General features: G+C 36.6%; 1 protein-coding gene across 2 annotated transcripts in view; it reads right to left on the bottom strand.

Moving 5' to 3' along the window:
• Positions 1 to 950: 950 nt before the first annotated feature.
• The window catches only part of LOC101168922, a 38,207-nt gene continuing 13,851 nt past the window's right edge, over positions 951 to 25,306 (bottom strand). For both annotated transcript variants that reach the window (XM_023958671.1, XM_023958672.1), the window contains 43 exons: positions 24,880 to 25,098; positions 24,608 to 24,778; positions 23,452 to 23,601; positions 23,288 to 23,352; positions 23,064 to 23,193; positions 22,045 to 22,130; positions 21,805 to 21,934; positions 21,315 to 21,505; positions 21,113 to 21,203; positions 20,900 to 21,023; positions 20,640 to 20,821; positions 20,266 to 20,421; positions 20,045 to 20,181; positions 18,648 to 18,778; positions 18,479 to 18,573; positions 17,116 to 18,382; positions 16,871 to 16,887; positions 16,758 to 16,779; positions 16,630 to 16,657; positions 16,445 to 16,529; positions 16,222 to 16,368; positions 15,827 to 16,038; positions 15,601 to 15,704; positions 15,026 to 15,147; positions 14,796 to 14,923; positions 14,559 to 14,676; positions 12,731 to 12,943; positions 12,450 to 12,620; positions 11,605 to 11,748; positions 11,459 to 11,523; positions 11,230 to 11,359; positions 10,807 to 10,892; positions 10,586 to 10,715; positions 9,260 to 9,450; positions 9,056 to 9,146; positions 8,827 to 8,956; positions 8,567 to 8,748; positions 5,453 to 5,608; positions 3,437 to 3,573; positions 2,938 to 3,068; positions 2,722 to 2,816; positions 2,367 to 2,595; positions 951 to 1,532 (listed from right to left, as the gene is read on the bottom strand). In XM_023958671.1, the coding sequence (XP_023814439.1) occupies positions 1,444 to 1,532; positions 2,367 to 2,595; positions 2,722 to 2,816; positions 2,938 to 3,068; positions 3,437 to 3,573; positions 5,453 to 5,608; positions 8,567 to 8,748; positions 8,827 to 8,956; positions 9,056 to 9,146; positions 9,260 to 9,450; positions 10,586 to 10,715; positions 10,807 to 10,892; positions 11,230 to 11,359; positions 11,459 to 11,523; positions 11,605 to 11,748; positions 12,450 to 12,620; positions 12,731 to 12,943; positions 14,559 to 14,676; positions 14,796 to 14,923; positions 15,026 to 15,147; positions 15,601 to 15,704; positions 15,827 to 16,038; positions 16,222 to 16,368; positions 16,445 to 16,529; positions 16,630 to 16,657; positions 16,758 to 16,779; positions 16,871 to 16,887; positions 17,116 to 18,382; positions 18,479 to 18,573; positions 18,648 to 18,778; positions 20,045 to 20,181; positions 20,266 to 20,421; positions 20,640 to 20,821; positions 20,900 to 21,023; positions 21,113 to 21,203; positions 21,315 to 21,505; positions 21,805 to 21,934; positions 22,045 to 22,130; positions 23,064 to 23,193; positions 23,288 to 23,352; positions 23,452 to 23,601; positions 24,608 to 24,778; positions 24,880 to 25,098 (6,678 nt within the window). In that variant the 3' untranslated portion in view covers positions 951 to 1,443. The remainder of the gene's footprint in view (positions 1,533 to 2,366; positions 2,596 to 2,721; positions 2,817 to 2,937; positions 3,069 to 3,436; positions 3,574 to 5,452; positions 5,609 to 8,566; positions 8,749 to 8,826; positions 8,957 to 9,055; positions 9,147 to 9,259; positions 9,451 to 10,585; positions 10,716 to 10,806; positions 10,893 to 11,229; positions 11,360 to 11,458; positions 11,524 to 11,604; positions 11,749 to 12,449; positions 12,621 to 12,730; positions 12,944 to 14,558; positions 14,677 to 14,795; positions 14,924 to 15,025; positions 15,148 to 15,600; positions 15,705 to 15,826; positions 16,039 to 16,221; positions 16,369 to 16,444; positions 16,530 to 16,629; positions 16,658 to 16,757; positions 16,780 to 16,870; positions 16,888 to 17,115; positions 18,383 to 18,478; positions 18,574 to 18,647; positions 18,779 to 20,044; positions 20,182 to 20,265; positions 20,422 to 20,639; positions 20,822 to 20,899; positions 21,024 to 21,112; positions 21,204 to 21,314; positions 21,506 to 21,804; positions 21,935 to 22,044; positions 22,131 to 23,063; positions 23,194 to 23,287; positions 23,353 to 23,451; positions 23,602 to 24,607; positions 24,779 to 24,879; positions 25,099 to 25,306) is intronic.

Below are 25,306 nucleotides of genomic sequence, written 5' to 3'. Positions count from 1 at the left end.
CAGTACCGCACGACGCTCACCGTGGATAATTGGGGTGACCACGGCAGACGAGAAGACCCGACTACTCCTGATCGGGGGGCACGGACATCCCGAACATTGCGGAAAGCACACCCCCTGCGGATGCACGCGACCGCGGCGAAACGAACGCGCCGTGCGCCGTCAGCCGCCCGCGGATCGGCAGCCGCCCGCGGATCGGAGGAGAAATTAAGGAGAGCAGACGCGGCGAAACCAAAACCCCACATCAGAAAGATGGGGATCATCCTTCCCAAGGACGGGGGAACACGGCAAGACGCCGAAAGAGAAGGAGACCCGCGGGCTCGGAGACCGGCGAAGAATGAGCGCTGAAGGTAAGAGAGAATGAACAATTGTACACCTGACTTAAATAGGACGCTAAGCAGGTGGGTTAATTAACAGACCCGCCCTAGGGGAGTAACCTGCAATTCTGCCGAGTGTCTGCCCGAAATGCGACGAGTCGCTTATTTTATTTTAATAAATAAACCTAAATACGCATGCACAAATTCCTCACACTCCAGGCAATCATCCGCCCAACCCATGGGAGATCCATGAGAGAGCAAGGTAGGAGCCACCCACCCCCTGCCTAGGAGGAGGACCCCGAAGAGAAGTGGGGTTCCAAAAGAGCGCTGTAAACATGACCCGATCAGGCTCACCCATTGTTGGAATTTTGGAGATGCCCAGGCTCAGATGTGATGTGATCCCCGGCTTCGCTTTGCGTGAAGAGAGGGCCACTGGGCCCAGGAAGCCAGCACCCAAGGGGCACAGCTGCCGTTGCTGAGGGCCTTGTGCCCCCCACCAGGTAGGGGGTAAGTACCATAACTTGTTTTGACAGTTTGTTAACAGGGGGGACATTTTTTTATTCAAGACAAGAATTAGTCACATTCAAAACAAAGAAAAATCTTATTCAAAACAGACATGTCAAACGTTAAACCAAATGTTGTATTTATATTTTATTTGCAAAGTTGTGCACAAAGTATGAATTTGTGCACAATATTGTCTTTACGTTTCTTTTTGACAGAACCCTTACCACATAGAAAGCCCTCCTAGCAAAGTTGTTTTTTGGTAACACATTTAAGACAACCTTATTTCCAATTATTTTTTTACCAAGAAACAACAGGTCCATTATTACAGTGGTGTAATAATACATGTTTATTGTTACAGTTTTATAATATAATTTTCTAGTTTAGAGTATTTTAAGATGTAATTTTGATATAGAGCTTGTCATATTTTTCATAAATACAAACACAGAAGAAAATAAAGAAGCAGATTAACTGACATGTAGAATAATTCAAGATAACGTATAGTCAAATTTAACTTGTTATTGCACATGAAATGTGTTCATAAGAACACCTTTAACACAGTTTGCTTCAATTAGACACTTTGATTGAAATCAAGCTTTTGGTAATACAGTCATTCATTTAACATTGTTCAGATAGTGATGAGCTGAGAAGTGATGAGGATTGCCAGAAAAGAAAAGAAGGAGAAGCCGGCATCTGCTTGGATTCGGACTCCGCTGCCTGAAACAAAGACTTGGTTTTAGGAACCAACTACATATTTAGGCCCTTCATCTAAAATATTTTTTTTAATGTTTTTTTCTATGTGATATGAATTCACTGATACATGCTGTACTTAAATCTGTCTCATTCCTTCACTGCCCCCTAGTCTGTCATCTGAATCTCAGTGGTATTGAGCCTACATTTAGTTTGATGTATGTTTTGGCCAGTCTTTATTTTTGGATCAGACCATCTTCTCACCCATCCTCCGTTTGCCTCAATCACAAACACTTGGGATTAATGAATTTATCACTCAGCTGTGTCTCCCCCGTGATCACAAAGACTACTATCATAATAAATATTAATAAATAAAGACTGAGCTTTATTAAAGGCATTCATTTGGACCAAATCAAAAGGAGTGAAAAACTTATTATCGAGCACACAAACAAAAAGCTTATAAATATCAGAGCATTTATTAAATAAGCTGCTAATCTTCTTTGTATCTTTGTAATAAAAGTATGTTGCTGCTCATTTTAATAACTTAACATATACAACTAAATCTTTATTACTTATATTTACCTTTTTACAAAGTCTTGATCAACAAAAAAATTCAGTGTTAATCCACCCCCACATTTATCCTAATAGTGGTATAAAAAGAAGCCAAGACAAGTGTTGCCCTAAATTTTAGGCTTGAATACACTACAATGGCTAACTTGGAGAAACTAGCACTAAAAATGCTTTGTGAAGCAAAATACTTTTTAATACGTTTTGGGTTGCCTTCACTTGCTGTTGTTAATTTTTATTAACTAACTTTACCAAAATATTGTCTTTGTAGTCCCAACTTTCTTTAGGACTCACCTGTAGTGACAGAGCCACCTGATCCAGCTGTTACAGTTCCTGCAGTGGTTGTGAGGGTGGCGGTGGTTACGGGGTCAGCTCTGCCTCCAGACAGATTCAGACCCAGAGTGTCTAGCTCTGACTGTAACTGACTTCTGATCCAGGCCTGTACCAGTGGTTGGTTTTCATAAGACTTCAAATCTGGCAGGTTGGTGCCAAGTAGACCTTTTACTTCATTGACAGTTAAACTCTGTGAAGAGCGAGGAAATATACACTTATACTTTTAAGATAACATGAAAGTCAAAAAAACATCTTGAAAAATCTTGATAAAAATTAATGTAATGACTTTTGGTTAACACATAAACACAGAACTGACCGGCACAATGTTTGGATCCAGATTGCTGAAGGTTTCCAGGTCCATGCTAATGTTGGAAGACACCAAACCTCGGATGTAGTCAAGAGGTGCACCTCCTGGAAAGAAAAAAAAAATTATAAGCTTTTTCCAAAAGCTTTTTTCCACCTGTTGTTCTAAAAATTGTGTATTGTGGCAACACAAAAATGCATGGATGTGTTAGTGGTTGGATTCACTGACCAAGGAATTGTTTCATGAGCTGGTAAGAGGAAGATGATTGTGTGACGGCTCTAAATGATTGACTGGAAATGTTGAAAAGCTTTTTCTTTGCCTCGAGGGTGCAGCTGATAACATTCAGGGCTTCAGCTTCTCTGCAAAAGACAAAAATTAAGGATCACATGAGAAAATAACCAGTGGAGCTGTAGCCCTCTATTTGTCAACTCCTGTTTTACTCTTTGCTCTGAACAGGGTTAGGTGGTGTCCTTATCCTGTTCTACCTTTCATGGACAAACAGGCAGGATACGGTCTGGATAAGTGACCAGTCCATATCAGTGTTACAGGTTACAGAGGAAACATTCAAGCAAGTTAACAGTTACGTGTGGCGGTCTTAGGAAGTAACATTTTACATAACATGACTGTAAAAGGGACTCAGAAAGCTCAGCTTGAACACAAACTACAGACAGAAGGGCTGTGCTCGGGTTTAATCCATTTCCTTATGTGAACTACAATAATTACGTACTTGAGGTTTTGAGAAGAAATTGACTGGATGACGCTCAGATCAAGAGAGCAGAGGTTAGGTCCTTTGATTGCATTCAGTTCAGCTCTACCAAGTGAGTTTCCTGCCACAGCCAGATATTTGGAGATGATTACTTTTGCCTGGAAGATAAAAACATGCACCGATTGGAGCAGAAAGTGTAAAGATTTGTACACCAAAACAACACATGCTACTATAGAGTCCTATACTGTTCATTATTAAATAAATAAATATTTAATTCAATAAATAAATATGACCCCATACACAATCAACCAATAAATCTCTCATAAATATATAAAAAGATCATGAAATTGTGAAAAACCAGCACACTGATTTTAAATTAGCCATTGTATTATTCAATATATTTCATTTTGCTTTAAAAACATGTTCATTATTTTAAAACAGCATTTTAAAATATTCATTTTTAATCATGTTGAATTTTACTATAATTCTGTCTTTTTTCAGAAGCTCATATTTCAAAATCGAATATTTTCCAAAGTAGCTTTGTTTTATTTCATGTTGCTGTTTTTCACAATGGCGTATTTATTTCATGAAGAGCTTTTTCAGCAGAATGGGTCTTTCTGTCAATCAGTGAAAGTGGGCGGGATCTAAACGCTCATTGGCTGATCCATGGAAATCGACTCATATTCCTCGATACCCGCTCAGCGGTGTGCCAGTCAGAGAGATGAAATATTTCAGCGATATCCGCGAGGCTTTGCTGACATTAGAGGATCAAATAGAGACAAACTATCTGTCTGCTGCAGAAGATGCAAACATCCAAAACTCTGTTTTTGTAGTTTGAGGGTTTGTGTGGACCAAACCACAAAGGAGCTCCAGTCGTCAACATCTTTCACACTCCTCATTCTTACGCCATTCACTCACAGCTCACATCGTGACATATGTCGGCTCGCAGGAGGATCGACAGAGTGAGACCAGGCAGCTGCGCAAAGCGGGACAAGCCTGCTCGGGTCTCCTGAACCTTATGATATTTTTCTATTTTCAATGAGACAATGATTATAATCAGGTCCTCTGGTTTTATTTTTCCCTCTCAAGAAAAATGTTGAACCTTTCCTGCGATGACGTTTCTGACATCTTAACACTCTCCATGTACATTGTGCATCCATGCATTGTTACTGAGGTAAGCACAAGCAACCGCTCCATGTGGCTATAAGGCTAAAAACATTAGCTTGTTGCCCCTCCCACACGCGGCATGGTGCGTTCATGGAAACTCCAGTTAGAAACTTAGTGGAACTCCAACAATCACTCAGCCTAACTTAGACCACTACTATACGTTCATGAGAAGATGAAAATTGCTAAACCGACCACAAAATCACCTGAATTATGCACACTCGCCCAAAGCCACTTTTATCCGCAAATTTAGAACCAAAACTGCCCAATTTCTTGTAACACTGTGGATGTGTTGAGGTGCATACTCCCCCTAGTGTTGAGGGGTGTGCATTGCGCCATCACGTTTGCTGAAGCATCTTCGATCGATATAGTCAGGGGAGTTAGGGTGCTGCTGCTCATGTCTGGGTAAAGGAGTAGCCAATCACAAAAGTGTCTCAGCCTTGTCTAGTTTGATTGACAGACAGACCCATTCTCCTGAAAAATCTCTTCATGAAATAAATCAGCCATTGTGAAAAACAGCAACATTAAATAAAAACAAAGCTACTTTGGAAAATATTGATTTTGAAATCCGAGGTTCTGAAAAAAGACGTAGAATTATAATATATTCCACATGATTAAAATGAATATTTTTAAAATGCTGTTTTAAAATAATGAACATGTTTTTAAAGCAAAATGAAATATATTGAATAATACAATGGCTAATTTAAAATCAGTGTGCAGGTTTTTCACAATTTCATGATCTTTTTATATATTTATGAGAGATTTATTGGTTGATTGTGTATTTGCATGACGTCATATTTATTTATTGAATTAAATATTTATTTATTTAATTATGAACAGTATAGGACTCCATATGCTACTGGGTTTGCTTACCAAACTTGAATTCCAGTCCCCGTTTGATGAGTCCATCAAAGCAGAAAGCGTGTCCACTTGAGTGATGGTCCATGAGCGGATGTCATCAATGGTAGCAACACGGGATGCTGGACCTAAAACTTGAACCTGATCTTCTGGGACGACGAAGTTGTAAGCCTATAAATACATGTAAAAGTTCAAACGTATCAGTTTTTTGTAACATTACCAAACGTCCCATAACCAATTCAGAGTTAGCTGCATAAAACACAAACATACATATTATTTGCATAATTTAGAACATGAAAAATTCAAATACTTAAAGTTTTAACAAGATCATTTTTCTTTTTTGTATTATATATTCTAAATTTATGTCTTTATACAAAAATAACTCACAATATTAAAGTTAAAACTTGTATTTGGAATAATGATGATCAACATAGGAAAACAAGTCCTTATGATGCAGACACACTCCAAACCAGGGGTGGCAAACTCATTTTCACTGAGGGCCACATCAGCACAGTAGCTGTCCTCAAAGGGCCAGATAAAATGTATACATGTAACTAAATGTAATGAAAAATAAATGTACCTATTCCTTAATGTTAAATAACTCATTATTTATTTATTATAACTTTTTAAAGTAACAATTGCAGTTGCATAACATATGTTTGCTTGTTACTCTAACATAAATCCTTCTACATTTGATTCTGTTAGGTTAGGTTATATAGACAGTGTATGTCCCAATGCATAGTTGTCCAATCGGATATTTCAAGTCAGATCCCCCCTAGATACAAATAAAAACACAGCAATTTTTATTTTTTATTTTAAGAAATTAAAAACTTTTATGCTCTCGTGGGCCACATAAAATAGCATGGGGACCTTGAGTTTGACACATGTGCTCTAAACTGTAACATTGATACACAAGTTACAAAACATTTCATGGTATTTTTTAAGTCATGAATTTTGTTATTATGATGAAGAATGCCTTGACAGCACAACTCCTAACTGTGGAATTCAGGCTAAATTTGTTAAAACACTTTTGCAATGTATCCAGTTTGTTAAAGGTTACCTATAAGTCCACTTCAACTTAAAGTGTTTAATTTTGAAAGAAGGACAGTAAGCAAACTGCAATTTGACCAATAAGACAACTTGGTGAGTTTAATTTTTTTTACTTTGTAAACTATATTTATATTGGACGTTAACATGTTAACAGTCTTTTTTATCTTCTTTTTTTTAATGTGATTTTTTTTTTCTTTTTGGCTGCTCCCTTTACATATCACCAAACAAATCATTCGCCTCCATCTAATCATTTTCTCTGTATCTTCCTCGCTCACACCAAGCATCATCATCATGTTCTCTTTCCCTATGAACATAAATCTCCTTTTTGGTCTTTTCTGGGCCTCTTAGTAGCTTCAACCCCAGCATCCTCTCACCAACTGTCCCTCCTCTCAATGTGTCCAAACCATCTCAATAACAATCACTTCATCCCCTGGATTTACCTCCAAAACATCTAACATGAGCTGTCTCTCTGATGCATAAATTCATAATCCTATCCATCCTGGTCTCTCCCAAAAAGAACCTCAACATCTTCAGCTCTGCACAGTATTCTAGACCTTTCCTTTAATTTTGGCTGGCACTCTTTTGTGACACATTACACCTGAAACCTTCCTCCACCCATTCCAATGCTTGCCCACACTTCTTCACCTCTTTCCCATGTTCTCCGTTGCTCTGGACAGGTGGAGCTAAGTACTTGAAGACCTCCACCTCCACGGTAATATCCATGTTCTAGTCTATTTCCTATCATTTATACACAGAAGAACCTTGCTCTCCACTCTGTCCTTGTCCTTTTCATCTTCTTCTTTATCAGAATCATTCTACACCACTATCCTATGCTGTCTGGCTACACTCTCCCCAAACATGACTTTACAGTTGCTAATCTCTTTCAGATTAAAATGTCTGCACAAGATGAAATCAACTTGTGTGCTCCTCCCTACACTCTATGTCAACCTTTGCTCCCCTCTTTTCTGGAAAAAGGTCTTCACGTTGCCATTTCTATTATTTTGGCAAAGTGAAACATTTGTCTTTCTATACTCCTAAACATCAACCTCCCTCGTCACCTCTGTCTCCCTCACCAATGTGTCTTTCAAAGTCTGTCCTGACCATCACCTCCCCATCTAGAAATACTCTGGACCACCTCATCAGTGTCCCTCCAGAATGTCCTTTTCTTCACCAACATTCTACCTGAGAGGAATAACTACTGACAAAATTCAACATCACACCTATTAACTACCAGCTTCAAGTCATCATTCTGTGTGACACTGTCTTCACCTCTAGGATATTTTTATTTCCCTATTCCCCTCCTCTTTTCATCCACACCATAATAAAACACCTCCAACCTTCTTCAGATCTGTATTTCCATCTGGATTCTTGCACTTATGGGAATCCACATTTCTTCTTTTCATCATATTGGCTAACTCTCTTTTCTTGTCAAACTTATTAGACTAAGACCTAAACTCCTGGCTTTCTTTTTCTGTCTCGGCTCATAAATATGTCTCCTCCACTCTTTCTTTGACCAACAGTTCTCCAATTTACAACTCCAACTCTGTATGCTAACAGCATCAACGACAGCCTTTGTTATCCCCTAGGCTATGACCGATCTGTTCATAATTTGCCTGGGTGTTTTTTGCTTTTTTTGCTTAAGTTTTATACCAAATGGCCTTCCTGACTCAACTCTATAAATTTGGGATCGGCTCACAAAAGCACTGGGGTGTGCACCACTGTGGTTGTATTATTATAAAGCAATCATTTATGTGGGGAAAAAAAGTTTTTCATTAATTTTCCTTCATTAATTTCAACATTTCATTCAAATTTTGTGACAGTTCTGTGCAATAATTTTAGTTAATTTTTCTTTTTATTAAAATACAACCAAAAAATGCAAAGGTTATCAAAACAATAGGATATGTTGATATATATATATATATATATATATATATATATATATATATATATATATATATATATATATATATATATATATATATATATATATATATAGTTTATACATTTGATGTTTTAATAATAATAATTTAATAATAATTCTTTATGTCCGTCTCAATTATAGAAGGAAGAGTTACATACCTCTCCAAGCTTTTGGAGAACGATTTTAAGGTAGTCCTTTTCATCAACTTTTTCTGTGATGGCATCAAAATTGTCTTTAACAACTGTATTTGACAGACAGTTATTAAACTGGGTAACATCATAGTCCAGGGGGAAGGTGCTATCACTGATGGTGACCTGGGTGATATTCCCCACTGTACAGTCTGTGAACAAAATGAGACACATGATTAAGTAAAACATCAGATTGATGCGAAAAGCAAATAAATGACAGGATTTCTGACCTGTAGATCTCTTTGACCTATTTTTGATGGACTGTCTTATTACTTCCTTCAACTGCCTTCTCTTATCTCTGCTCACTTTGTCGTCCTTGATAACTTTTAAGAAGGATTTCAAGAACGTGACCTTGGTGCTCTGCATAGAAAAGTACAAGTCATGAGATAAAAATCCCAGTGTGATGTCCTGTATATGTTAGCTTCTGTGCTGAACAGTAAAATGCAAGTGTTTACTCACTTTATCAAAATTATCATAGAAAGATGTAGGCAAATACAAAGGTAACATCCCCAGGTCTGTCAGAGTTGTCTGATTCCACTTTGAAGGAGTTCTGAATTTAGAAAAAAACAAGGTTTAAGGAGATTATTACATTAAAATGTTTGTGAGACATCAAGCTTCAAATTTTTAAGTTTGAAATTTTTGAGTTTGAAATTGCTGACATACCCATATTGTGTATTTCCATTGGTCAGAAGGGTTACAACTGCAGCTGCCTGATCAGCAGTGAGATCTGGACAGTTTTTGAGTTTTTTCAGGATGGATGGGTCAGAGCTTTTAATGTAGGAACCATCGAGCATGCAGCACATGTTTCCCAAAACTGAAACATTGTCCTCAGTCAAGCTTGTGTTGGTTATTCCCTTAAAGATGAAGGAGGAGGAAAATAACAACCTTTTAAGCACAGGAATGCAACAATATTTTAAAAAGGGAAAAAGAACTATAAATCAAGAATCCTGTCCATAACTGAAGAGAAAAGTCTGTAACTGCTGTTTTCTAGGCCAGTAGAAACTCATACATTTTTTTTGTATTAAATATACACAGTTTTTTAAATGTACAAATGTTTTAACTGTGTTGTTTTAAACAAAGAGGACACACAAAATTACAGAATTACGGTAGTCAAACAATTTTATGTGAAGAAAACAAAAAGCATTGGAAAAAAAAGGCAAACAAACCAAGGCATTGAGAACAAGGGTGATACATCATCTAAAGATGAATGATGATCATTTTCACAACTAGAATAAATGATTGTATTTTTCCGGTGTGTAAATCTAATATTTCTTTCATAGTTTGGCCAGGGGTGCACCTTACTCCGGAACAACTTATTGGGGATCTTTTTCTACTGCTACTCGCAGCAATTCAGAAGTAGAAGCGCGGGCCAAAACAAACAGAATCTGATTGTTTTCCTCCTGAACTTTATATTTTTCTTATTTGCAACAAGACAATATTATTCTTGTTATTTTTTCTTTCCATTTTGATTTTTGCGGGACAGCAAATCATCAAACTGAGTCACAGAGAGACAGAAGAACAGCTAAAAGCATAAGAAAAAAAAAAAGAAATCAACTGTTCGCATGTAATTTTCTAAAAACCTGGCAGACAAATTCTTGGCTGCACGAAGTCGGAGAAAAGGTTAAGGATAGGAATAAACTTGATCTCTCAACATCATCCATGTCTTTAATCCATTATAAATGAGACATACAGTCCATGCTTTCTTGCAGCAATGAAGCTAAAAACTTGACAGTAGCTTCTCCCACACGGGACGTGAGCATCTAGTTTATAAACACATTTTTGGACAACCGTTGAGCATCAAATTTGATGAGCGTTAAAGAGGCAGCGGATGTCAATTTGACATGTAAATTAAATTCAATGTAAATGCAGCATTATGACGGGCTTGGTAGATTTGTTCAGAAAAGTGTGATTTAGGCTCCTCATATAAGGTTTGTTCTACGTTATGCGACAATAAGATGAGATGCAGTTTTTTTGTGTGTGTAGACTCACCAGGCAGCTCCTTGCATTGTCAAACAGAGCAGTCAGTTTGTAGCTGAGAACTGAAGAGAAAACAGAGAAGTCTGCATCTGCCAGCTCTTGAAAATATGACCTGCAGCTGCTCTGTGGCACCAGAGAGTAACTGTAGGCAAAAAAACAAAAATACCAGTTATATCTCTGAAATGAAGTCAATTTTTGTTTTTTTCAACACACAAGAAATAACTGATTCTTACTCATAGTACAGCAGCACATCTGGAGGGTAAAGGTCAAACTTGGTGACATCTGGATCTGTTCTAATGTAGTTGTACATGCAGGTCAGCTGTTGGTCAGAGAACCAAAGTATTGTTTTTTTTTCAAACAAGGAGATAATTTTTTCTTCTCATTGTTCTCATGGTTGAAGTTAAAAACATAAGACTGAACAGATTAATAAACATTCATAGAAAGACAGCATTTTGGTTGAGCAGCGTTTTCTGTTGATTTCTTTTAGCTCTTACTTTCTCATATGTGTAAAACATAAAAACACTTGTGGATTCCTGTTGTGTTTTTAGCAAGAGTTCTGAAAGTTTGTGTCAGCATAAACAGACAGCTCATTGCCTGTTTATAACATCTCTGCCTTCATTCTCTGTCATTAGATATGAGCACTGTTCTGCCTTTACCTGAGTCTCCAACAGTGGCACCTTGTTCAATCCCTTTCTCCGGCAGGCTTTTACCAGGTCTGTGACCTGCTTCCTTTCAAACTGACTTACTCCAGTGCATGTGAACCCTTGCAGCACAGATGAGGACAAGCTGCCCGCACAAGCAAACAAACAGACATGAATAAATTGTTCATGTTCAATGTTCTCTTGTGACACATTCATCCAGTCCGATCTGTTCACTGCTGCTCACCTGTTTGGACTTCCTAACACAGTGGTAGCAGAGCCTGCTGCTATAACATCAAAGAACAACTCAACCTGACAAAAACAGAAATCAATCCACATTAAAGTAATTACATCAATAAAAGTGAGTTTTGTTTTTTACGGAAGAAACTCTACCTGCTCTCGTTTCCATGTTTTCTTGTTGAGTTTGATGATGTCGTCACCTGTAAACTGCTGCAGGTAAACTCGAGGGATTTGAGTGGCCAATTGATCAGGAACATTGTCTATGATATTCAAACTGATTAAATTCGATATTACAATCTGTAAAAAAATGATAAAAAGGAAAGAAGATGAAAAGGACAAAGACAGACGGAATATTAGGACCCGACTTCTATTAGATTATCAACAAGTTTTACTTGTCACAATGAGATCTAACCTGAGTTCAAAGACATTTTTTGTGTGCAATTTATTTTAAAAAAAAGCATCTTATTTCTGCCTTTAATCCACTTAAACAGCTGTGCTCCTATAAATAATGATCTATCATGATCTGCAAAGATTTATTTTTGTTGGTTCCTTTGATTTTTAAAAAATTTAATTTCTTTTAGTGTTTATGTTATTTCGGTCTGGTCCTTTACCTTTTTTGATGTCTTTTAACAAGACTTAAAAATCCTCCATGCCGGAGGAAATAACTAAGGAACCCACATTCAAGTCTATACCTAGTGAGACCCCTTAAGGTGTTCCTTAGGAATTCCCTGGTAAACATTTCCAAGAAATCAACTAGCAGATGCTTTAATCCAAATTAGAATAAAGAGTTCTTACATACAAAAAGAGGTTAACTTCAGGAGAACACAAAAACTAACAAGCATGGAATTTTGAGCCCCCATCCAAAGGAATATTGTACAATAAAAAAGGCTCACTATGTAGTTGCATCTTCTGAAAAAATACATTTCCTAAAATGTTGTGTTTTTTAATGAGTGCATGATTAATTACTGAAGTCCTCCAGAGTAACAAGGATGTCATACCTGGTAAACAAAACTCTGCTGAAGAATCTGAGCAGCATTCAACATGTTTGCTACAAATAGTGGATTTTTGGCTGCAGCGATGAGCTCTGAGCTGATGATGCTGCTGAACGTGTTGGAAGGTAAACCAATGACAAGAGTGCCCAGCTGTGAGAGTGACGATGAGCTATTGATCTGATTGAGTGTAAAAAAAGAGGTGAGAAGAACACAGAATAAACAAATAATAGAAAACAGATCAGTTTCTATTTTGTTTCACCTCAAATTTGTAAAGTAAAAACAGGTACCTTCATTAAGGTCAGCAGAGTTTGCATGATGATTTTAGCCTGTCCTTCTCGCCAACCAGTCACAATGCTGAGAGTGCTTAGGGATTTCATCAGTTCTAAAGCGGTTATAGTCTTTATTTGGCTAGTGGACAAACTGGCACTTCCATTACCAATGGCAGCAATGACATTAGAGCCAATAGTATTCCCAAAGTTACTTATCAAGGTAGCAGAGATCTGCAAAAATCAAAGTAAAAATTATCTTTTATTTGAATGCATAAAAACACACAAACCTCAGTTTTTATATCTAACAAGGCTGTCCATCTGACAAAAATCCTAATACTGACAATAATAAAACAAATATTCCGTTAGCTCCTGATTACTGGAAACAGTTAGAAAAAAACCTTTAGCTATTTCAGGTAATTGGTTGCAAAAATATTTTCAAACTAAAAACTGAATCACCTTGCTAAACGTGAAGAAAAAGAAGCATTTAATTTGAAGAAGAAGCACATTTAATTTTATAAAGTGTTTTCATTTCAGTTTTGCAAAATATATCCATTTCGATACGCCCCAAAAACCTCCCCCTCCAAGCCCAAAAACTTCTTTCAATAAATGTGAGTTGTTTTTTTTTTAAATTGTTGTGTTTCCATTAAGCAAATTTATTATAGGAAATTCAATTTGAGCAATTATAGGTAATGGAAATGCATCTAGTCTCTGTTAACACAAACTCATTATGATCGGCAAAAGCGGCTAGATGCCTGTGACATCTCTTCAGAGAAAACATGCTCACTTCTCCTCTCTTCCTTTCGCTAATATATAAAACATAAAAATCATCAGACAGAGAAAATTGTCTGTAACAACAATATACAGTGTTGTGTTGAGGGGACACTATTTAATTTCTCAGCGCTGTAATCCAATCCAGAGAAGCTCTTTGTTGTTAAGAAAAACACAAATTTATTTGATTACAGAATGATACGCTGTTTAAAAAGCTCGGCCAGTTGCAGAACCAACTGCTGCTTCCTAACAAATAAATGCATAAATAAATAGTTTTCATTAAAAGAATTAATATACATTATTGGATTTAATGGATTTATTTGACAATATTATATATTTGACAATAAAGCTGACTTTGACTTTGACTTTGATTTTCTGAAAAGTGACAGAATTTTTATTATCTTACTCATCTTTACTCTGGGTGTTTGACAGAGGGAAAAGTCTATTCAAGTATTCCACTTAAGGAAAAAAAAAAAGTAAATTTGGTCATTTTTAACCAGAGCCAGCCAGCCTTCAAAAAGAAAACACAAACTGATGTGTATTTAGTGTGAAATAACTACCAGCACATACTATATCTTAATTGTGAATTCAACTATTAAATCAAATTTTACTTAAATTATTAATCAACTTAAACAAGTAATATAGTTTGTTCTAGTGTTAATATGTATGCATTTATTGGGGGCAGGGCTATAACTAGGCCAGTACTGCCTCTGCGAAAGGAACCAAGAGCCACAAAAATGACAGAAAACCCACCCAAAGTATGTCCACCCGCACAAAGCAACTTTTGCCTGCAAATTTCAATTTAAAACCGGCCAATTGGGGGACAGAGACATTGGCGAGGCAGCTGACCCACTGCATTGTTGGATTTGTAGTTAATTTGTTACCAGCACTACATATCCCCATGCCATATATAACAATAATATAAAATTATCTCATGGGCCAGATAAAATTACATATGTGGCCAGCGGGCCTTGACTTTGACACATGCCCATGCATATATGGGACATTTGTGGTTTATCTTTTCAAACTTTTAACTTTTTTAAATTGCACCTTAAAGAAATAAACATGTGTTTGTTACCTGCTCATCCAGGCTAGTGCAGACCTCATTGAGGGCTTCATAAACTGTCATACTGACTGTTGCATTCAGCTGGGTGAACACAGGACCAGGAGCATAGCACTGACTCACTGAAGGAAGACTAAAAAGCAAATCACAGTTTGGAGAGTTTAGGGTCACATGCAGTTTGTACAGACTGTTTATCTGATTATGTGTGGAAGAAGCTGGTACTAACAACATATTTCAAAGCTTTAGACTTACAGGAGTGGATTAAAGTTGCTGACTTGCTGATAAACTAACTGAGTATAGTAGCTAATTAATGTCAGATCCACGTTGGGCTGACTGAGAAGAGCAATATTCAGAGGATTCACTGTGAACACTTGCAGAACCTGAAGACAGAAGATACAGTCAGTTCTGTAAACCAAAAAAGCATCTATTTGTTCAGAATATCCCTTATACCAAATGATGCAGTACAGTATGTCATAAAATACCTGTTCAGATCCAAATGACTTAAGATCCACCACAGTGAGAAAAGTGATGAAAGAGCTGATGTACTCTGCAAACCAGGCTGTAGATTTCAGTTCTGGATTGTTGCTGTCATAGCATTTTGGTGCTGCAGATATGTAAAAAAGAAAATTATACAAAAATAGGTGAAGAAAATGTAAAGAGGTGTAAATTTAACGTTTTTTATCAAAAGTTTGGACTTGAATGCATTCTTTATTTCATGATTCAAGATCTTGAGACTTGAAGGCATTGAAAACACTATAATGTAAATATCTTCTTGTAATGCAATCCAACTCACACATATTAGGACATGGACATTTGTTCCAGTGTGTATGACAAAACACCTACATTTTTCTCATCCTGTCAATGATTAACTGCATCCAGCTTTTCTATTAACCAGTACATTTGAGGGTGAGCTTTGAGTTTTTTCATTTGTTAACAATTTCAGATGGAAATCTTTTCCTTTTTTAATTGTAAGACAAAAACTAATTTTACATTTCTACCCTTCTATAAAGAACCAATGTTTTAGATATGACATTGTATTTCAGTTTTTTGTTATTACCTGCAGTATTCTTTCTGCTCAGGTAGATCTTGATGAATTGTGTGTACACAGATTCTTGCTTAGAAAGAGTCATCTGAGGTTGTACTTTACTAAATATTTGCACGCTAAATTTAAAAGACATGAATAGGACATACGATTAATACAAAACATATAATACTGTGACATTATTAAATAATTAGTCAGATTTTCAGGTATAGTCCCTAATAATTTTTGTTGCATTGCTTACATATATTGGTAGGAGCTGCACTGCAAATCCTTCATTGCAAGAATTGAGAGAAAGTTGGTGGAAACAGCAGGTAAGAACGGGCGAAGGCGAACGTTAAACAACAGCTGCAGCTCAGTGAGATTATTCAGTGTGTTTGTGCTGAAAAGATCTGGACTGATTGCTTGTATGCTGTCCAAAATCACTGACACTGCAGGATTGTTGGGGTTGATTGTCTGCAACAAATACAAACATTGTTTGTAAGCTTGGTAAAATGCAAATAAAAAAAATGTAATTTAATATAAATTCACTAGTGCATAAAACATTGAAAAATCCTTTTTCTAGTGGAAGGTCAAATGTCTATTTAGTAGTAACTTATTCCAAAAGTTTCAAAATATTTGACTAAAAGTCAGTCATACTGCAGTGGTCAGAAGATTCAGAGCTGCATTCAGGATCCTGGAAGTTTTACAGAAGAGAAGATTCCAGGCCGATATGGACCCACTTGAGTTTGATGACAGATCACACGTCATAATCTCTACCAGGTCCTGTGCTGTTAAGGCTGAAAGCTGTTCAACATTAGAAAGTGAAATCATTACATGAACCACCTTTACTGCAGTAGTTTACAATGTTTTGCTGTCTTACAGAGGCACAAGCAAACTCTTCCACAGAAAAGTTACAGAAGCGTCCGTTCATCTTTCCACTGTCGAGGTAGACTTGAAGACCGGTGCTGTAATTTTTAATTGATGAAATATATTTTTTAATTTAATTTAGAAGTTAGATACTTAGATACTATGTATCTAAAAAAAATAACCATAAAAAAGGTTTACCTGTTCACTCCAATACACGTATTTGACTCTGAAAAAAAAGAATGACATTAGTTTCCCTACAAGTGTCAAACAAAAAAACTATAAAGTACTATGAATAATAAATGTTCACATGCATCAAAACCACTCACCATTTGCTGCAATAACTTGGCACTTGAAAGAGAAAAATGTAAAGACACTCTTATGCTTGTATTTACAGAACACATTATTAAATGGATAACAAAAAGATTCAAATCCTATTTACCTGTACAGTGTAGATATCTAAAAGAAAAAGAAATCATTGTGAGATAAATAAACTATGTTGACCAATTTGTTTTAATTATGTTGTAACTGATCTTAAATAATGGCCTAGAGAAACAAACAAAGCTTGAGCTAAACATCACATTTGTTTTGATACAATGACAACACCTGTGATTAAATTATTTTATTATTAAATTAAAGTATTAATCCCTTCATCACTTTTTTTAAATTTTTTGTCTTTGTACCGACCTGTAGGAAGAACGGTAGTTGTGGATGTTGAAGTCCTTGATGGTGGTTGAGAAGTTGTTGTCGATGATAAGACTGTTGGAAGCCTTGTAGTTCCAGATATGATGTTTGTTGTTGATGTAGTTGTTGTAGAACCTGCAGTTGTAGGTTTAGCTGTGCTTGGTGGTGAAGGATTGAATTCAGTGACATTAGTTGTTGTTGGTGATGAAGTTGATGTAGGTATTGAAGTTGGAGATTCAGTTGTGCTTGCTGGTGAAGGATTGAATTCAGTGACATTAGTTGTTGTTGGTGATAAAGTTGATGTAGGTATTGAAGTTGGAGGTTCAGTTGTGCTTGCTGGTGAAGGATGGAATTCAGTGACATTAGTTGTTGTTGGTGATAAAGTTGATGCGGAACTTGAAGTTGGAGGTTCAGTTGTGCTTGCTGGTGAAGGATTGAATTCAGTGACATTAGTTGTTGTTGGTGATGAAGTTGATGTAGGTATTGAAGTTGGAGGTTCAGTTGTGCTTGCTGGTGAAGGATTGAATTCAGTGACATTAGTTGTTGTTGGTGATAAAGTTGATGCGGAACTTGAAGTTGGAGGTTCAGTTGTGCTTGCTGGTGAAGGATGGAATTCAGTGACATTAGTTGTTGTTGGTGATAAAGTTGATGCGGAACTTGAAGTTGGAGGTTCAGTTGTGCTTGCTGGTGAAGGATTGAATTCAGTGACATTAGTTGTTGTTGGTGATAAAGTTGATGTAGGTATTGAAGTTGGAGGTTCAGTTGTGCTTGCTGGTGAAGGATTGAATTCAGTGACATTAGTTCTTGTTGGTGATAAAGTTGATGCGGAACTTGAAGTTGGAGGTTCAGTTGTGCTTGCTGGTGAAGGATTGAATTCAGTGACATTAGTTGTTGTTGGTGATAAAGTTGATGCGGAACTTGAAGTTGGAGGTTCAGTTGTGCTTGCTGGTGAAGGATTGAATTCAGTGACATTAGTTGTTGTTGGTGATAAAGTTGATGCGGAAATTGAAGTTGGAGGTTCAGTTGTGCTTGCTGGTGATGGTTTGAATTCAGTTGTATTAGTTGTTGTTGGTACCAAAGTTGTTGTAGAACTGTAATATGGAGGAATTGGGGGATCAACTTTGCCTCCTCGGATGCCCAATCCTAGAATGTCAAGCTCCGACTGGTTTTGACTTCTGATCCAGGTCTGCACCAGAGTTTGGTTTTCATAAGACTTCAAATCTGGGAGGTTAGTGCCGAGGACAGCTTTAACTTGTCTTGCATTAAGACTCTGGGGGGAACAGAGCAGATATATTTTACACTGATGCTGTTAAAATATCCACACAAACAGAAGCATTCATAGTTAAGACATCAACATAACACTGACCAGCACAACATTTTCATCCAAACTGGTGAAGGTGGCCAGGTCCATGTTAACATCAGAGACCACCAAACTACGAATATAATTAACATTTGCACCTCCTGTGGGAAAAGGAAAAAAATGCTCTGTGAGGATATGTTTATGTGCATGTGTGTAGATGGAAATGTTTACTTACCAATGTATGGTTGTATGAGCTGAAAAACAGAAACTGAGCTTGTTGTAAGGTTGAATGCTTCAAAGGAGATAGTGAAAAACTCTTTCTTTTTGTCAGCAGTGCAGCTAGAGATGTCCAGAGAGTCAACTTCTCTGCAGGAGAAAGAGACATTGTAACACATTTGCAAAGTATAATTCAATCCGGAAGTAATTTCATGCTTATCTAAGTGATCCTTTTGCTTTTCGTCCGCACATTAACATTTTATTGGTCCTTACTTATGCAGTGTTAAGAGAGGCTTCTGTGATACATGACATTACCTTGACAAAATAACTATGCCACACTGCCAAAGAGTAAGCAAAAAGCTATTAAAAATAATTTAATTGGTTAAATACTGTACATTTTTTTCTGATACCATAAAATCTTTTGAACTGTTCAAGAACCCGGAACTCGACTGCTTGCTAAACCGACGTCCAGTCAGTTAGCCGGCAGACAGAGAGCTGCTGCGGGATGAGCAGGCAGCCAGCTTAGGCCTCCTAAATCTTATGATATTTGGCAATTCTTAGCTGTGCCACCTTTACTGAGCCATTTCCTGCCCCTTTTTGGGAGGACAGTGTGTTCTGCTGAGAACGAACAACAAAATAGTGTAGTGGGATGAATCAACAGCCAGTTGTTCTAATGCTTACATCATCCACACAATTTCAGAAATAGGGTGGACAAGCTCTTGCCAATTGAACTGAATGCCATCCATGTTCTGAGTATAATAAACCCCAGGTGAAACCGATTAACCATTCAGAAGAAAATCATGCAAAAGGGAGAGGAAACTCCACAACGACATGGTGGTCCAAATATCAGACATGTATGTCTTTCCTGAAAGGTTTTAAACCTTGCTGCTAACTACTAAAAATAAATAAGTTTTAGTTGGTATATAATAAAACTGCACAAGTGAATGACATCACAGAACTAAAATAAAGTTGGTTTACACTTGTTGAATATTTGAGCTCCTGCATTGCTCCTGCTGGGTAATTCAGCCTGAACAAGAAGTTTTTTTTTTCTTTTTCTGTAGTGTGTACAGCACTTCAAGCAGTGAATAAAAGTGTAATTTAATTATTTTAAATTGTTTTACATCACTGTGCAAATTAAAAGTGGTTATGCATTTGTTGTACACATAAATCTGAGATTAACCTATTAGTATAAACAATAAATTACAAACTGACATAAACTTTCTGTCATTAAACATTTGGATTAATAGATCAAGACCACTCAGAGAAAGTTAAAACTTTTTCTGCAGCTTTTTGTTTTCTAAACTCTTTAACTTTTACTCAAAATGACAATTTCCAAAGTGTTGAATTGTAATAAATTGCAAAACAATGTTTAATCTATAACACATTTGAAACACAATTTCAGTTCACATGTGTTACCTGAAGCTTTGTGATGAAATAGTCCTGATGACATCCACATCTAGAGAGCAGAGATTTGGTCCCCCAATAACATTCAGCTCTGCACTGCCTAGTTTGTTTCCTCCCACAGCCAGATACTTAGAGATGATAACCTTAGCCTGGAGGAGAAGAAATGTGCTCTGATCAAACAGCAGCCCTTAAATGTTGTTCACAGTCACAACAATAGTACTCTGTTTGCTCACTAAGCTTGGGTCCCAGCCTCCATTTGAAGAGTCCATCAAAGCAGCAAGCGTGTCGATTTTACTGATGGTCCATGAAAGAATATCCTGAACTGTGGCAACTCGAGAAGCTGCACTGAGGAGCTGAATCTGATCTTCTGGGATGATGGAGTTGTCAGCCTGTAATTGCACAGAAATAAAGTACACTGCATGCAATTCCAATTAAAGTAGGACATATTTTATTATATTTAAATCAATAATGGTTGTCTGTTCAAGTCTCACTACCCATAAGTATAAACTGGGGGTTTGTTCCATCCTTCATTATAAAAAAGATTAATACATGCATCAGTAATCAACCAAATGCTTTTAATATTTGCTTTGGAGATTTTATTAATCACCTCTTGTAGTTTTTGGAGAACAATCCTGAGGTATTCCACCTCATCCACCTTTTCTGTGATGGCATCCAAGTTGTCTTTGACGGTTGAAACTGACAGACAGTTGTTGAATTGGTTGATGTTATAGTCAAAGGGGAAGGTGGGGTCACTGATTGTGACCTGAGTGATTATTCCAACTGTGCATTCTGTGAAAATAAATCAGAAAAAACTTACACAAGAAAGTAAATAACAAGATAAAGACACATTTTCAGAGGCAGACGGACCTGCAGTTTGTTCTGAATCACTTTTGATGGACTGTCTTATCTCCTTCTTCAGTTGCCTCCTCTGTTCTCTGCTCACTCCACCAAAGACTTTCAGAAAGTATTTCAAGAAGTTACGCTTTGTGTCCTGCAAGGAAAATACATTTATGAGTTCAAACGTGATCCTCCATCCATGAGACCTTCCCTTCTAAACACTTGAAAGCACGTGTTACTCACCTGATCAAAGTGCTGATAGAAAGATGAAGGCAAATGCAGAGTTAACATCCCAAGGTCTTTTAGAGTTTGTTCATTCCATGTTGAAGAGAGTCTGATTACGATATAACAAACAAGGGGATTTTTTTAGGTACACCATTGTCTTTACAAGACTCAAAACTCCTATTTGTAATTGTAGAATTTGAAAAAACTGCAGTTTACGTACCCATAAGGTGTATTTCCATTGGTCAGAAGGGTTTCAACTGCAGCTGATTGACCAACAGTGAGATCCGGACAGTTCTTGAGTTGTTCCAGTATAGATGGATGAGAGTTTTGGATGTAGGAGCCATCAAGAATGCAGCACATGTTCCCCAAAACTGATACATTATCCTCAGACAAGCTTGTGCTAGTTATTCCCTTAAAGAAGGAGAAAAAAGAAAGAAAATACTATTTTAACTCAAACTTACTCTGAAGCTCAGGTTTATGCACCAATTTACATTTATTACACCATTGTGATAAGACTCAACAAATCTAAGGAGCCTGTTCATATTGTGACTGTCATATAGAAACAATAATATTACATATAGTTGAAAAGTGTACATTTTTCAAAGCAAACCCTTTATATGAATAGATATTGCTGTTGCAAATCCAGCATATTACAATTTTTGATTAAAGATTTTGCATAAACCATGTTTAGGGGGTTGCTCTAGACTCACCAAGCAGCTTCTTGCATTATCAAACAAAGCAGACCGTTTGTATGTCAGTGCTGGAGAAAAGATGGAGAAGTCGGCATCAGCCAACTCTTGAAAATAAGACCTGCAGCTGCTCTGTGGCACCAGAGAGTAACTGGAGGAAGAATAAGATAACACAGCAGTCATAATTAACATTCAAGTCTTTGTTATTAAAAAGCTCAAGTTTATTTGTGATCATAATTCAGTCTAAAAGTTGATTCTTACTCATAGTAAAGCAACACATCTGGAGGATAGAGGGAAAAGCTGGTGGCATCTGACTCGTCTTTGATTTGGTTGTACATGCAGGTCAGCTGTTGGGGAAAAGAAAATCATTTGCAAAACACATTCTGCCTGAATTGAAAAGTTGTTTTCAAAGATTACAATATTCTGTTTTTAGTTAAATGGAAACATTTTTATCGTTTAACTCCTCATGGTCAGGTTGCAAGTTCTTTTTTTCCACCTTTAAGTTTTACATGCTTTTTACAATTTAACGATAGAAAATGACACCATCTCAACAACTGGGGCGAAGACCAAATAAGAAGGAAAATTTTCTTTAACCTAAAATGACAGCCTAACAGCAAACACATTAAAGTAATTTTATTTCGGAAAATCTTGGAAAATTGTAAATGTTTGAAAATGGGGGTTGAGTTAAGACTGAGATCAGGAGACAATTGGAGCTGGACGAAAAGCTTGATGCCTTACTTGCCCAACAGGGCAGTACTGGCAGTCATTGAAAAATAGATGACAGCTTGGAGAAAGTTTTTGCTTGGACTGGTTATGGAAACGGAAATCTTATTACCCTGGTTTCTTGGGCAAAAATCACCTCACAGACAGTCAGACCACTTAAAAACACAGCTGGCAGACAGACACAGAGTCTTACCAAACTCTCACCCCAATCCTACATCATATGTAACATGTTTTTTTTTTATTATTCTTTTTTTGCACAAGAGGGGTTATTTTTTGTCTTGAGAAAATAATTCCTGCACTTTGTTACAGAAATGTGCAGATGTATGTTTTTTTTTGTTTTTTTCTTTTTTTTTTGTAACCTCTCTTTCCTCATGCAAATCCCCTCCTTAACTGGTGCTGACAAGGTCAGCTACCAAGAATTTCTCTCATTGAGCTTACTGTAGTATTTATCAATCCAAAACTGTTGTTGTTGTCACTTCCCAATAGATTTAATCTAATCATGAACATTTAAAACTGTGCAAACACACAAATATACTCATGCACTCCTGTCATCTTACTTGAGTCTCCACCAATGGAACCTTGTTTGTGCCTTTTCTCCGACAGGCTTTAATCAGATTCTTGATTTGCCTCTTTCCTAAAGATCTTATTGTTGTGCATGTAAACCCTTGTAGCACTGAGGAGGACAAGCTGCATACAAACAAACAAACGCATAAACATATTAGCAAATACAGTTCTATCAATTATGTATTTAAAAACATTTTTTGATTTGGTAGAATCTCACTTGTTTGGACCTCCCAGCTCAGCTGTCTCAGAGTTTGCTGCTATTATATCAAAGAACAATGCAACCTAACAAAAAATAAACAAAGAAAGAAAGAAAGAAACATTCTGTATTCTGAAGTTACATAAAAATATTATAACATCTGGCTATTTAACATTTGAACCTACCTGTTGGGGTTTCCATTTCTTTCGATTTAGTTTGATGACCGTGCTGCTGTCATTTGGGAACTGCAGCAGGTAAACTCCAGGAATCTCAGTAGCCAAATTATCTGGAACATTTTCTATGATGTGCAAACTGTTGGTGTTTAAATATATAATCTGTAGAAAGAGAATAAGCAAAATAACAAGACTAATTTATGACATCTACACTGCTGAAGGTTTTGTAAAAACTTTTTCTTGCATCGCTCATCAGACTGTCAGCAGACTCGAGTCTGACAGTTTACATTCTCAGTTTGAATTTTGGGTCAGACGAAGCACAATGACATGTAAACGAAAACAAATTACGCCAGTGGACCACTGTTTTGCAACTTCTGAATTTTCAGTAAAAAACACCATGAGAAATTACAATACAATTGATTTGGTTTATCACATTTGGTTTTTACATTGTGATTTTTTTTCCATATCTTGGATAAGTCCCACATATTATTTTTTGAAAAAGATTTTTCAAAAAGATTTAACTGTTTCAGCTATATTTTTGTCTAAAGTTAACAGCAAAATAAATGTGAAGTTCAGTTTATGGTTCTAATGCCGCTTGTCCAACAAACCTATAAATGCAATATGATGGTAAAAAGACCTGAACATTCTCACTGATGTTCAGTAATCAAAACCATCAAAAATTTACAATTACTTAGAGTTAAAAAAGTTACAGAGATAAAACAAAACATTTCTGAAATGTTTTTAAAGTGATTGTGCATTTTCCTTTGTTTAAATGTTTATGTATTGTTTACAAAGCTATTTAAGCTAATCTTTATTTTTTCATATTTTGTTTCCTTTTATGGTAGAAAGGAGGAGAAAAGTATATACAGAAATTATACCGAACATTTTAATTAGCTCAAATAGGTTCTTTAACATTAAATACATTTAATTAATTATTATGTAATCCAACAACACATTTATGAAAAAGCAAACAAAGACATAGAATCACATCTTGTCTAATGCCAGTTCATATTTAGTGTGAATAGCAAACCAATGATATTCTGGACATGTTCTCAAGTGAACACATCCAAGCGTTGTTTAAATTTATATACCTAAAGTATACAACTAAGATCCCAGTAGTCAGCCATGTTTACCTCTTACACTTTTATTACTGCTAAGGTTGTCTTACCTGTATCACAAAAGTCAGCTGAACAATCTGTGGAGCAGACAGGATGTAGAACAGGACTGAGGGGTTTCTGGATACAGTGACAAGATCAGAGCCGCTGATGCTGCTGAACACAGTTGATGGTACGCCAGAGATGAGGGAGCCCAGGTTTAGCAGCGAGGCTGAACTGTTGATCTGATTGGATGTAGAAGGTAAAAAAAAGACAAAAACGTAAACACATTGTCCAAAATGATTATTTTTGCTTAGTTGCTAATAAACACAATCTAACACAGTACCTGTACAGATCCTGACGTCAGCAAAGACAGGACAATGGCTTTGGCCTGTCCTATTCTCCAACCAATCACATTGCTGAGAATGTTGAGAGAATCCACCAAGTCTGAAGGCTTCAAAGACTTTATCTGGCTTATGGACAAGCTGGTGCTTTCATTACCGAGGGCAGAAATAACTTTGGCATCAATGTTCTCACCAAAGTTACTTGCCAAAGCAGCAGCAATCTATAAAAAACAATGCATGAGCTGTAAATCCAGGTAAAATATGTAAATGATAACACAGCGATTACAATTATTTTCAATTTTACAAGTATTTGAAGAAAATAACAAGAAGTCTTTCAAATGATGATGGTGATAGTGATCTGGTTTGGATTTCAAATTTTCCTTCCATACAAATACACATAGAAATACTCATGAACTTAATAAACCTATA

The sequence above is a fragment of the Oryzias latipes genome, chromosome 1 (assembly GCF_002234675.1).
Source record: "Oryzias latipes chromosome 1, ASM223467v1".
NCBI classification, from domain to species: Eukaryota; Metazoa; Chordata; class Actinopteri; order Beloniformes; family Adrianichthyidae; genus Oryzias; species Oryzias latipes.
This window is presented reverse-complemented; position numbering and strand designations above follow the sequence as displayed.